The following is a 13793-nucleotide window of genomic DNA, read 5'->3' on the forward strand; positions in this document are numbered from 1 at the left end:
TTTTAAAGATAATCTGTGAGGTTTTTTTCTCAGTGAGTTTTAAACTGTTAAATTCCTTGGTCAAGTTGAAACATTGGAGAAGTTATATTGAGAAAATATGCTACTGACAGGATATAATAGTGTGCTTTATTGCTAAAAACAAGATATCAAGGCAACGGAGAATATCATGTGGTCATCTTGAAACAGGATTAAATGGGAGAGTAGAACACAAATCATTGCCAAGATAATCAGTGAAATCTTAATTCATTTTTTTTTCAAAGATAGTAACCGTTAATACAAATTTGTGCAGTCAGGATATGAAGCGGTTGTAGACACTGGCTGCGACCATCACTATAGCCCGCATGCCCTTACAGAGGAGTCATCATCTGTCTGTCTCCGAGGGAAGATCGATGTAGTGGGGCAGCCAACTGACTGTATTAGTCACAAGTTTCACTGGCTCATGCTTCAGGCAAAAGCATGCCAGCCCTATTTACAATGCTATCTAGTAATAAAATTTTAAATCGAGGGTTTTCACTGTGACAGGCTAATTAAGTTCATATTAAATGTCAATCAATAATAATATTGTCCTAAAAGCAAGTCTACCATCTTTTACTTCTATTGTTTTTTTAAGTTACATTATTTAATTTAGCTTTTTCCATAGACAGAATGTTCTTCTCTTAGAGTCAAGTGAAATTTTTATTTCACAATGTAAAAATAATAAATGTAAATTTAATATAGTTGTGATTAAAATCCAGACTTTTTCCTGAAAGGATCTGATATTTAAACAGAATAACTATGTCGGGGTTATAAAAGAATTGCTATATCTAAACAATCTTTTCCTTTTTATCACAACAGCTTTAATTTTAAAATGTAGAAAGATAGAAAGTATAATTGGCCCTCCTTATCTGTGGGTTCTGCAGCCACAAATTCAACCAATCATGAATTAAAAATAATAGAAACAAAATTCCAGAAAGTTGATCCCTACGCAATATGGTATATCAACTATTTACATAGCATTTACATTGTATTAGGTATTATTAGTAATCAAGAGATGATTTAAAGTATAGGAGAATTTGTGCAAAGATTAGATGTAAATACTATGTCATTTTATGTAAGGGACTTGAGCGTCTGTGAATTTTTGTATCTGCAGGGGGTCCTGGAACTAAGCCCCAGTGATACCAAAAGATGATTGTACCATATTGAAATAGTTAAGCTGAGAATAATCATAAAAATTATAAGTCAACCCCTAAGTAAGCATTTATAAAAAAAAAGAACATCAATTTTAGAGTAAGTGAGGAATTTTTTTGTTGTTATTACTTTTCTGCGAGGGTAGACTCTTAAAAGTTGACTTAATTGTGTGTAGTCTTCAAATTCTTAATGAAATAATGTTTTTAAATAAAGAAATTAATGTTCTCATAAAAACAAAAACAAAAACCTCAATCAAGCATTTTATCTTAGCCAAGGAAGTGATTCAGAAGTGGGAATTTCATGTATGCATTTCTTTTACTGTCTTTTTCTCTTAGGCATAGGTTTTTATGTTCTTTCCTTATGATGTAAGGATCACGTTGTTCTCAAGGGCTTGTACCCTTGAGACAGTCTATGTGAGAGGTTGGCAAAGGATAAAATGCAGAAACGTTAATTGGAATGTTTCTCATGCATCTTTAGCTGATGTTGCTGTTGGTTGTTTGCAGTTCCAAATCCAGAATTTCGATATTGTCTGCAGTCCGGTGTGGACCAGTAGAGACAGATGCTGTGATATTCCCTCTAGGGTAAGTAAAATGGAATGGAATCCTGTCTGGGTTAATGGTCCCCAAGGAATAAGGGATTGGATGTGGATGGTCTCAAGAGAAAGTAGCACTTAGCAACTGCGTCTCCAGGATGCACAATTATGTGTGTGCGCGTCAGATACCACAGCTCGGGCCAGCCACTCCACCCCCGGAAGTCAGGAATGCACAAGACATCTGGAAGTATTCCCTAAGAGCTAGCGTGGTTACGCGTAGTCAGAAAAGTCCTGTTGAGTCAGCATGTTTGGTAAACCCACTGATTGTAAATCCTTCCTATTGTTTGTAACGTCTCAGTGTTTTACAGAACAGGCCATCACACCTCTGGATTCTAAGGTTTATGGTAGCAATAAACATATTTCTTTTTGAGATGATAGCTTTCCCCCATAGTACCTGCGTAAATGGTGATAGTTACAACGTTGAATGCTAATGATGGATTTGAAGCTTTTGGCAAGCAATGAACTGCATACATCCACAGAATGAGTGTGCATTTTTTATTCAACAAATCAGCCACAGGGAACTACAAATGCAAAGGCCCTACGGCCACACTCTGCCCTAAATATCTGAGAAACATCCAGTAGGTCAGTGGGGCTGGAGCAGGGTGAATGGGAGGGGTGGTGGTGGTAAGCGATAAGAAGGCCATGTGCTGGGGTTCTGGTTGGCAGAGCATGGAAAGCCTGGCAGGCCATGGAAAGGATTTGAGGTTTGATTCTGAGTGAAATGGGCATTGAAAGCTGAGATACTCAGGGTTTCTCTAACGCTGGATTAGACAAAATTAGATTATATTACCAGTGGTCCAGGAGTAGTTTTGTAAACAGTTATTTATTACGTGAGTAAATTTCCTAGAGTAAAACATAAAGATGCAAAAGAGCAAAGCAAGATTAAACATAAGACTATTTGTAATGACAACTAAAAATTATTTCTACAAGTTGGGAAACAGATTTCCTTTTGTATATAAGATAAATGAGGGTGGAGAAGGGAAGTTGTTTTTTATCCTCAATTCATAGGTAAATATTCTTTCGAAATTTCAGAGAGATGAAGCAAAATGTCCCGCTCTTCCAAATGCTTGCACATGTACACAGGACAGCGTTGGGCCTCCAGGACCACCAGGCCCTGCGGTAAGAAAACCGAAATAGTCCTAGTTTTTCCGGTTACATCTTTGGAGTAACCATCCTTTTGTATAGTGCTTCCAGCCAGCCATATTTTCTAGGACAGACAGAGCAAGCCAAATTGCAGACCATTTGTGTGGTATGTTTTGAGATCTGAAATGGAGTAAATCAAGAAGAAAATTCTAACATGTTTTAATCCATTTCCTCAGCCATGCAGGCATGAATGACACTGGCTTAGTAGTCAAGAGCTTTTCTCTTAAAGATGTGAATCTGGGTTTTCTTCTGTAGTCACATGGTTTTGAAAATCCCTTGCATCTCCTGAAAGCTTCTTGTATGTATGTTACGGAGCCAAGGTTGGGAGGCTGACCCAAGAACAGCTTGTTTAGAACATAGGATGTGTGTACCTTATGTAGCAGCCGTACCATGAGAATAACATGTAAAGAGGATAGTTTACATATGTCATGACACCATAAATGCTGGTTGAAAGTGTTGAGGTTTGGAATAACTTGAGTGAGAAGACTACTCATGGGGGGAGGGAGACCAAGAAAGTTTAAGGTAAAACATTGAAGACTGCAGTGATACAGCTCATTAGTAATGTGGAACGCTTTGATTTAGTTAATCCAATATCTGATCTGGGCTGGTTTTGCCAAACGTAAGTGATGCCTCTAAGCACTATTGGCCTCTTTTAAGAAAATGGTTAATTAACATAGGAATGTCTCAGATATCCTCAAACACCAAATTTTACTATACTTGCTTCATAGCAAATAATGTAAATTGATTTTAGGTTAATTATAAACCAGCTCCTCATATACAGAATCAAAATATCACTGGAATTACCATAATTTTTTAAAATTAATAGTGATTTACATGACATATTTGTAATCATAAAATTATCCTGAATGTGACTTAGATGTTTTGAGGAGCAGAGATTTTTTTCCTCTAATTGTAAGATAATATTATTGGATGCCATTGTCATATTTATTTTCTCTTTGTTCAGTGGTCTGTGAATTCCTGTTATTAAACTTCACATTCTGAGATTCTGAGAGATACTCTTCTTTTTTGCATATTATTTTCCCTGAAGAATGAATTCATATTCCAAATCTGATTTTTCTCTTTACTGCATTTAAGTAATGTTTACTTTTTCCAGTAAACATCAAATTTTCAAATAAACTTCAAATTTTGCTTACAATAAAGTTCAGAATGTAAAAATGAGACACTTAGAATGTACAAAATTTTGAAATTCTCTTTCCCAAGATATTTGTATGATATGAAATATTTACTTCAATATTTTGTAAGTAACTATAGAAGTATTGATTGTCTGGAGAACATACTGTTCTTGAAGCAATTTTTATGTATCAACTTCTTTCTACTTTCCTTACATCCACCCTAAAATGTGCTTTTACTGTGTGTTTTAGGGAGGACCTGGAGCTAAAGGTCCCAGAGGTGAAAGAGGTATCAGTGGGGCAATTGTAAGTATATTTTAGAGTGCATTTACATTTTTATCTGGTTGTTCAAATTTCAGCTAAGGGGTATGTGACCTTGAGCAAGTTAGTTCAAGTTTAATGTGCCTTAGGCAATATAATTACTTTTGCCTTGTCTCTGGATGTCAAAATGATGGATCGGAGAAAGAAATGTACAAAGCATCTCACTGCTGTAGGAATTGCACTTGGGAAATCTGCAGACGAACCTGAGGGCTCTCCTGCAACATGGGGATGCACAGGGGGTGGCCTGGCCATCAAGCAGAAGACCCTACAGAGAGCAGAGTCCTGCTGGAGGGCTGGAGAGGGTTGGGGACAGTTCTGTGGCTCTGTTTTTCACCTGTCTCAGAGAGAGAGCTCAGTGGCCACGTACGCATTCCCTGGGGGTCACCGTCCCCATCTGCTAATTTCACACTGGTCTTTCATAAAACAACTGAAGCTTCTTAGGAGGAATACATTATAAAGATAATGCATAGCTTTTGTCATAATATCACTAATGATAAGTGAACTCAGTTAGGAAACAGTGAGGCTGGGATGCTTCCCCAGATCTATTTGACTCTCAGTTTGGGCCTTTTCCACCTAGATACAATGCATAGAAACGCCAGTGTAGACTATCTACTCAGTGGATATCTATTATTTCCTTGCTTGGTTTATATATATATATATATATGTTGGTTCCAGAAATAAGCCCAAGTCTAAGAGAAATCAGGACTAGCTTAAAATAAATCAAATCTGATGAAATTTGAGCTTTGATCTCCTGAATATAAGACTATAAATCTATGAATATGTTCTGTTCAGTGTATTTTACTTGAAAAAATCTACTCCTAATAGGTCTTTTGGAAATTTAACTGTTCTAGTGAATTTATTGCACTTTCTAATTGTTCTTTAATGTGTACTAAAAGGAAGAAAGGAATGGTATTAATAAATACTTTAGTAGATAGATGTATAGGTTCTAAAATGTTTGCAAAGATTCTATGATTGGTGTCTTAGAGTTACGAAGACAAGTTTCTGACTGGGTGTTAAGCACTGGATGAGCATTACGTGACTTGTGGCTGTTTCTCTCTTGTATATTTTAGGGTCCCCCTGGCCCTCGTGGAGATACAGGTCCTCCTGGCCCCCAGGGTCCTCCAGGTCCCCAGGGACCCAATGGACTCTCTATTCCGGGAGAACAAGTAAGTACAAAGGTTTTCTATATTAAATGAGGATGTTGGATTAACACTGAGTTTAACTGGAACATTTTTTACTACATTTTGCCAAACGAATGTTTTCTCAGAGATCCCCTAACAAAGTTAGTCATTCAGATGACTTCCTATGATGACTATAATTTCAGATATGTAAATAGTATATGTAATAATATGTAACTGTGTAGAAAAAATTATTGCTACCTATTTGACCTTTAAATTTTTTTTCATAAGTAATGCATGTATTTTTCAGCATCCTGAAAGTGTCACAACTGCTTTCAGTCTGTAGCAGCCCGGGAGTCCTTTTCTAATGTTATAGTTATGACTTCAAGGCAAGCTTGTGTTATTTGTCTAATCTAGGTCATCACTTCTTTTAAAAAATTTTAAATGAAATGTTTACTTTTTGTTCCAAATGCTAATCTGAAGTTACAAAAGGTATTTTTACCTTTTAAGGCTCATATTTTATTTAACTTCTTTCTATATCTCAAGATAAAACAAACAGAGAATATGAATAAGACTATGTTAACTGAATAGTTCTTAAATTTAATTCGAAATTCACTTTTAAGATGCTGTAATAGAGGACAGATACATTTTTATTGGCAGTTAAAGGGACAAAAAGTGTATATTTGATATAGCTAGAAATGAATTATGTGAAGGAATAGGGCTTTCTTGCTCAAAAGAGTTGAATGCATCTACTGGCCAAAAGAAAGTTTTAGGGGCTTTTACAAAATGCCTGGGAACTGTTTTCCCATTGCTTTCTCTAGGGTCGCCAAGGAATGAAAGGTGATGCTGGAGAGCCAGGACTTCCAGGCCGAACAGTAAGTTGTTCTTGAAATTGCCTTTTCTTTCACTTGTCGAGTGTTATTTGAAAAAATTGCCTTTGTAGTGCCTCAAAAAGTGAACCAAAGTTAAGCAGCAAAGCAGAAAAAGTCTGGCTATGTGCTTCACATTATTTTTTATTTCATATTTTGGTCTTACTCATCAAGTTTGTGCTTGTCAGGTATCTGAATGTTGATTGAGCATCTACAGTACGGCTGGCACTGTGCTTGGTTCTGGTTTTCTGTTTCTTTCAGAGCACCCTGAACTTTTCTTCCTTCCTCCCTCCCTCCCTTCCCCCCCCCTCTCTCTCTCTCTCTCTCCTCCCTCTCTCCTTACCCCCCTCCCCCATTTGGAGAATAACAATATTTTTTCCCACAGAGGAAGTATCTTATAGTATTCCAATTCTTTGTTTCTTTTCATGTAGGGAACCCCAGGCCTACCTGGCCCACCAGGACCAATGGGACCTCCAGGAGATAGAGTAAGTTTTCTTGGGCAAGCTATACTAATGTTGGAAATGATATCACATTGATGCCTATTAATTAAGGACCTTCTACAGTTGGTATGGCTGTAAAGTAGAGTTTACATACCTTGTGGAAGGCTGAAAAACTACTACCAGTGGGCCACCCAATATCATATCAGTCTCAGGGTCTATGAAACAAAATGGTAGGACTTTAGAAAAACCTTTGAAATTTTAATTTTGGAAAATTTTTTTATTTTATCAGATTTAGGAAAAGTAGCCCATAAAAGGAATTTTACCTGATTGGAAAGAGATTTAAGAATCCTAGCAAATAGTTCTAAATCATAAAATTAAAATCTCTGTTATGAGACAGCTTTTATGTAACTCTGAGAGTAGTCTTTATTTCTAGGGCACTCTCTATGAAGTCAGGCCATCCATTCTACTCTTTTAGAACTCAAATACCACTTCCAGGCCTTGATGATAAGATAGACAACTGGTACTTAGTAGGGATTTTGCTCACTTGTGACAGCTTTCAGGTTTGCGCTTGACTTATGAAAACAGTGCAGGAAATCCAGTCTTTTTCTAGGACAGGTAAATGAGAAGCACAGTGAATATGGCCTTTCTGCTGTACTCATTATTATAGAAACATTTGGTTTCGTTGAAGACCATTAATGCTGTGATAGAGATTTTAGAGTTGCTCAGAACCAAGGAACTTTTCAGCATCTTATGATTCAGACAGCAGTCTGAGAGTAGTCTGTATTCCAATTAATCGAAACTTAAAATATTTGACTAGCAGCAGAATCTGAGAGGGCCAATGCTAGAATAGCTATCATTGAAAACATTGATTTGTTAACCTTAATACCTCCAAGACACTACTGGGCAGAAGAGGGCAAAGATTTGCCCAGATAATACCAAATAGTGGATGATATGCCAATGAACTTTGTTTGCTCCTATGCCTACTTTTGAGTTTGGGAGAGAAAGAGGTCTAAGAGAAAAACTGTATTCTCTGGGAGTCTGGGACCTAGAGGAGATAAACACACACACACACACACACACACACACACACACACACACTTTTCTGACTCTTTTAAGACTAGCATTGTTTTTTTGAATTCTTATTTCACAATAAAGGACAATAATGAAGGCTGCAAGGGTGATGAGTCAGTTTGTTCAGTAGACAACAAAACCAAAAATACCACAACCAAGAAGTATTGATGGGCTGACTCACTTGCTGCTGCTACTACTGAAGCCTTATTGGGCCCATCACATCCGCCCAGTGTAGGCTTCATGTAGACATGGTGGGTCACCAGTGCAAGTCCCATCAACATGCTCTTTTAGAGCTGGCAGTCAGGCAGCCATCACCATCATCAGTGCTTCTCTGAAAAACGAGTGAGTGGGGAGGATTATGCTTTTCCACTCTCAAATTCTGAGAAATCAACTTTGTGGTGAGGCTATCCAGGTCTCTCAGGCTGAGGGTGAGGAGAATTTTTAGGAAATCATTCCCATCTTTCCCTCATTGCCTTGTACACCTACCCACCACTTGGTTTCCTACCACTAATGCTGAAAGTAGGGTGCACAGGTGATGGAACATAAGTTTGGAAAGTTAGATAGATTTTAGATAAAGGCATCTTAGCTGAAAAAGGAAAGAAAGAAAGAAAGAAAGAAAAAGAAAGAAAGGAAAGAAAGAAAGAAAAAGAAAGAAAGAAAGAAAGAAAGAAAGAAAGAAAGAAAGAAAGAAAGAAAGAAAGAAAGAAAGAAAGACTTGAACTCCGTGGTGGAAGAGATGAGAAGAAAGCTCAGGTGAGTAAACCCAAGGACCATGGTGGGAAGTAAGATTGTTACCAAGGTGGAGTCGATAGGAATAAGATGCATGGATTGTCTTCAACATAAATGATTTTCAAAATAAGTCACAGCTTTGGGAAGTGTTAGAAAAGTAACAAAAGAACTGCATGTATAGTTATCTAATGCATGTGTATCTGTGAAGACAACCATAGGTTTCCTCAGCCACCCTCACATGGGGGGAAGCAGCAATAAATGATAGCACAAAGTTCTACAGGTGACTCAGTGGGTAGCCCTTCTGAGGACATCAGAATAAAATGCTTCTCACCCCAACTTAAAGATATGTTTTTCCTAAAAGAAAATGGTTGGTCAGACCTAAGTGTCCATTGATGGATGAATGGATAAAGAAAATGTGAGAATATATATATATATATATATATTCAACCTTACAAAAGAAGGAAATCCTGTAATTTGTGACAACATGGATGAACCTGGAGGATATTATGCAAAGTGAAATAAGCCAAGCACAAAAAGACAAATACTGCATGATCTCACTTATGTATTGAATTTTAAAAAATGTTGAACTCATGGAAGAGTAGAATGGTGGTTGCCAGGGGCAGAGGGGAACGGACATTGAGGAGATACTGGTTAAGTGTACAGAGTTTCACTTATGCAGGATGAATAAATTCCGGAGATCCAATATATAGCATAGTAACTATAGTTTATAATACTATATTGTATACTTGAAATTTGTGAATAGAGTATATCTTAAGTCCTCTCAGCACACTCACAAAATGGTAACTATGTGAGATGATGGGTATGATTATAATTATGGTGATTATTTTGATTGTGGCAATTGTTTCATAATGTATACATATATCAAAACATCACCTTGTATACCACAAATATATACACTGTCAATTATATTTTAGTAAAGCTGGAAAAAAAGGAAAATGTTCTTAGGGGGACTGAAGGAGGGTTATTCAGAAATATGATAATTATCTAAAAAGGAAAAAAGAAAAAAACAAGAGTGTCCTATATAGCAGTTGGGGAGATTTAGATGGAAGAAATACTATTCAAACTGTCCAAACAATACTACCAGTGCATTTTTGCTTCTTGAGTGGCTTTCAGAAGCAATGCTGATGTTACATCAGATGAGCCTGGAGTCTGTTTTTTGTTAAGCAGGCTTAGATCTTCCAGAAAACAGTTTGAAAATTTTATCTAAGTTATTGAAAAAAAAATTTTTTTGAGGGGTGAAATATTTCTAACAATTTTAAGGAAATAATTTAAACTTCCGCTGTGAAATCAGTGGAAGTGTAGATACTTAAGGCAGGCAGTGATCCAAAAGTTCTTGATTTTTTGCTAGAATCCGAGAATATGGATAAAATTATCACTCTTATTCTCTGCAGAAAATGAGACAAAAATCTCCTTTGACAGAGGAATGCAACAACCATAAAAAATGATCTGACTCAGAAATCCTCGGCTGGATTTCAGAGACCTGCTGTTGGGATGAATGTTAACTGGGTAGCACAGTGACTCATTCCAGGCAGAGGTCATTTGGCACTGTATGGCGATGGGGCACGACAGCCAAAGAGTGAGCTTGCATAGAGATGCATTATGCTCCTGCGACAGATTTCTCCTTCCCAGTCAGCCCAACACTGATGCTGGTCAGGTTTTTCCTGTGAGATGAGGAAATGAGAGATGGGCCACTAAAAAAAAAAAAAAATTAACTGCAGATTGAGGATTCCCTTTGTTTCGAATGGAGAGTAGGTAAGACAGCATCGCCTCTTTTTTGGGTGGGAGGAGAGAAATTCACCAGGATTGGAGACATCAGTAGTCCTGTCCTTGCTTAGAGAACGAGGAAGGGAGTTTTCTAATTAGGTGGTTGGCCTCTCCTTCATCTCTTATGAGACCACGTGCTTTTCTCAGCAACATTTCTCTTATTGCACTTGGGTCCTTCCTGTGTCAGTGGTGGACACTGACTTTTCAGTAGAAAGGGTTAGACTTCTTCACACTCTTACAAAAGCAAAAGTCAGTGTGTTCATCAAAGAAATGCTTTCTTTGGAGAAGATTAGTTTGTCTTAAAATGGTTTTACTTATAACTATATAAATGAGTACAGAAATTAATTATTCAGTAAAAGGTATAAGTTAAATTGGAAATCATCTCTTTTGTCCTTATATTGAAAAGTTACCTGCAAACAGCAAATTGGGTTAAATCCTTTACCCTTCACACTTAGCAACCTGTTTAGCGTCCTTCCTTTTCACTTGGTTGTTATCTCACTAATCCATAATTAATTTTACTTTTACAATAGGGCTTTACTGGAAAAGATGGTGCAATGGGACCCAGGGGTCCACCTGGGCCACCGGTAAGAATGGAATGGGTTCTACTGTTATTTCCTTCCCCCATTTTTCTAGAGAAGAGCCTGCAAACCTGGCCTTTGAGGTACATTCCATCTGTGCTGTATAGTACACCATTGAGGTTGCTATTTGTTTTTATTTTCCTGAATCAAAATGGGTTAGGGAAAACATATGTGTTAAAATACAGTCTTTCTGTTTAATCAAGTTATATTTGAAAAGTAGGAAAATAATCCTAACTAACTTGGTCACTAGTTGGTTAGTGCCTCAGTTCCTTCCATCCCTACATTGAGTGGGGTGGAGTTTTATGACTTCACTGGTTACTTCCTTTCCTACATTTTTAAGAATCTGTGGCCTATGATATTTGAATTTTAAGGACATTTATTGCTGAACAGCTATCAGTCGTTCTGAGGAAGTAAGTTTTATGCAAGTATGTCTTCTGCTTAAGATCTTTGGGGAAATTACTAAAGCCAATGGCTTTGAAAGTGACACCTGTATACCTGCATCCAAGGGAGATCACAATAAAATTCTTTAAGATGATAGATGCTCTTCATGTCTTATGGCATGATATGAAGATTTAAGAGAATATGTTAAAATAATTTTATTTATGTTTAATATATATGTTTTCAGTAAATGGAAGTGTAAATATATAGTAAGCTTCCACTTAAGTCTTTACTACTGAGCTGAAAATTTGCATAATTGATGAAGTAAAGGATTAATTATTTTATCAAATTCGATGATTCCATTTTGAGGAAATTTTAGGCTTTAGAACATAATAAATTGAAAAACATGGCTAAAATGTCTTGAAGCTATGTTAAAAGAAACAAGGATAAATTCTTATGGTTTTGATGAGGTGAAGGGTGCTGATAAGACAGAAGAGAATGGAAGTGTGGAGAATGCACCAAAGAAAAGTGAATTTTTAGGCTGAGAGTGCAATTTGCATCAGACAAGGGAAGACTCCACCACAACGGTGCCCAATTTAGCACAAAACTGGCTACCTTCTTAATTTTTCCCCCAGCCAAAGTTTTCACTCCTGCCTTTTGATGGCTTCTTTGGTTATGTAATAGAAATAAACTAAAAAACAGAAATTGCTTTCTGCAGATTCATTTTGTAACCAATTTACTGGGACCATGGTCTGTGAATTGTGAAACTGATTTTATATATATATATATATATATATATATATATATATTTATTTTTCAAATAGTCTTAAAATATATTTTAGAACTATACAGTTTATAAACATTGAATGGGAATTTTCAGGATTTTTTTCCTATATGTTAACTTAAAATTTGGTTTTACTCTTCCTTAATATGTTATTATATATTGTTTCATTTAAAAGCATTTAAAGCTTGCCACGCTTTGTTAGCTTACTTTAGATGGGATTTTCCTTTCATCATAACATTCCCCTTCCTGACCTGTGTGTTGTAGGGAAGCCCAGGCTCTCCAGGAGTCACAGGACCAAGTGGGAAACCAGGAAAGCCCGGGGACCACGGCCGACCAGTAAGCGGGCAGCGTGCATGTCTTGAGTCGTTTCACTGTGGCCATCAATAATGAGGAGACTGAAAGGCTTTGGCATATTTACTTATGTTATATCTGTTGTAATGCGTTCGAAGGATTTGTTGAAACTATGCTAAGCCCATGGATTTAACTTGGTACTAGTTCTAAAGCTTTTCTCTCGGAGTTAGAATATTCTGGGATGAAAACTGTGGTCATAGGGTTTCTTTAAAAGGAGAATGGGATTACGAGCCAAGACACATATTTCTGCACTGTATAAACACTCAAAGCTGGGTCAGCAGAATGATTCTTTTTATCTGGGAGTGGTATGCTGCTTAACATAGGAAAATACATGATGATGGTGCATGGCACTTCCATATGTAGTGTGTAGGCGTTAACCCTTCAACAGTATCATCCAGCCAAGCTACTTGGTCTCTTTCCTTGAGGTTGCTAAGAACATAGTCACGAAATTAAAAGGATTGATCTAATCTGCTATTTTACTTTTTTATACTGCCCGGCTCCAATCATCCAGTTTAGCTTCCTTTTAGCCAGATGTTTTGGTTAAAATAATAGATATTTGGTATTTTAGAATCAGTATTTCCAAAACTGAATTTAAAGTTCCTAAAATATCCAGAAATATTTGTAATGACTATTGGGCTTCATATTCTTTACAAGTTCCTCCTTATTTTATGGATGAGGTATGTATTTATTTTAAGCAGTTTTTGGGTCTGCATAGAATGCTGAATCATAAAAATTTATCTTAAAGATAATGAAGTTCAAATTTACCAGTGACACAAATCTCTCAGGGCTGTTTTCTGGACTGAACTTCTCTTTTCCTAAGTATTGTCCCAGTTACATAAACCCAAGTTTAAAAAAAAAATTAATGTCAAACAAACTTAGGGTAGAATCTTTATGTGACATGGCTTGCCTTCCACATTTATATAAAATTAAGCAAGCAGCATAAAGATTAAAGGACTCCTGATATATTTTTTTTCTGTGTACCCAGCATGCGCCTTTATTCCTCTTTTTTCCTCAACGAATCATGGCAGAAACTTCACAAGAGAAGTTAAACACATGGAATTTTTCTACCTATTCAGAATTCTATTTCATTTTTTTTTAAACATTTTTATTGGGGAATTGGGGGGAGGGGAACAGACAAGTTGCTGTCGTTTTGTTCTTCAGTCTAGTTGTGGAGGACGTTGCTTCACTGGCCTAAGTTGGCACCATCATTGCACTCTTCCCGGGCAAGGCAGATCAGTTGCCGGCTTCTGGACGGCTGCTGACGGTGGCTGCTGGCCGCTCATGCTGGCTGCTGGCTACACACAGTAGCCCATGGCAACCCACTGCCACAGGGGCTG

At 37.0% G+C, this 13793-nt stretch overlaps 1 protein-coding gene across 6 annotated transcripts in view; it reads left to right on the forward strand.

Annotated features, from left to right (window-relative positions):
• Positions 1 to 13793, forward strand: part of COL12A1 (collagen type XII alpha 1 chain) — a 114233-nt gene that overhangs the window by 90803 nt on the left and 9637 nt on the right. For all 6 annotated transcript variants that reach the window (XM_019651600.1, XM_019651602.1, XM_019651599.1 and 3 more), the window contains 8 exons: positions 1671 to 1748; positions 2792 to 2878; positions 4285 to 4338; positions 5424 to 5519; positions 6293 to 6346; positions 6772 to 6825; positions 10896 to 10949; positions 12370 to 12441. In XM_019651600.1, coding sequence (XP_019507145.1) covers positions 1671 to 1748; positions 2792 to 2878; positions 4285 to 4338; positions 5424 to 5519; positions 6293 to 6346; positions 6772 to 6825; positions 10896 to 10949; positions 12370 to 12441 — 549 coding nt within the window. The remainder of the gene's footprint in view (positions 1 to 1670; positions 1749 to 2791; positions 2879 to 4284; positions 4339 to 5423; positions 5520 to 6292; positions 6347 to 6771; positions 6826 to 10895; positions 10950 to 12369; positions 12442 to 13793) is intronic.

This window comes from Hipposideros armiger, unplaced genomic scaffold (genome assembly GCF_001890085.2).
Source record: "Hipposideros armiger isolate ML-2016 unplaced genomic scaffold, ASM189008v1 scaffold_162, whole genome shotgun sequence".
Lineage (NCBI taxonomy): Eukaryota > Metazoa > Chordata > Mammalia > Chiroptera > Hipposideridae > Hipposideros > Hipposideros armiger.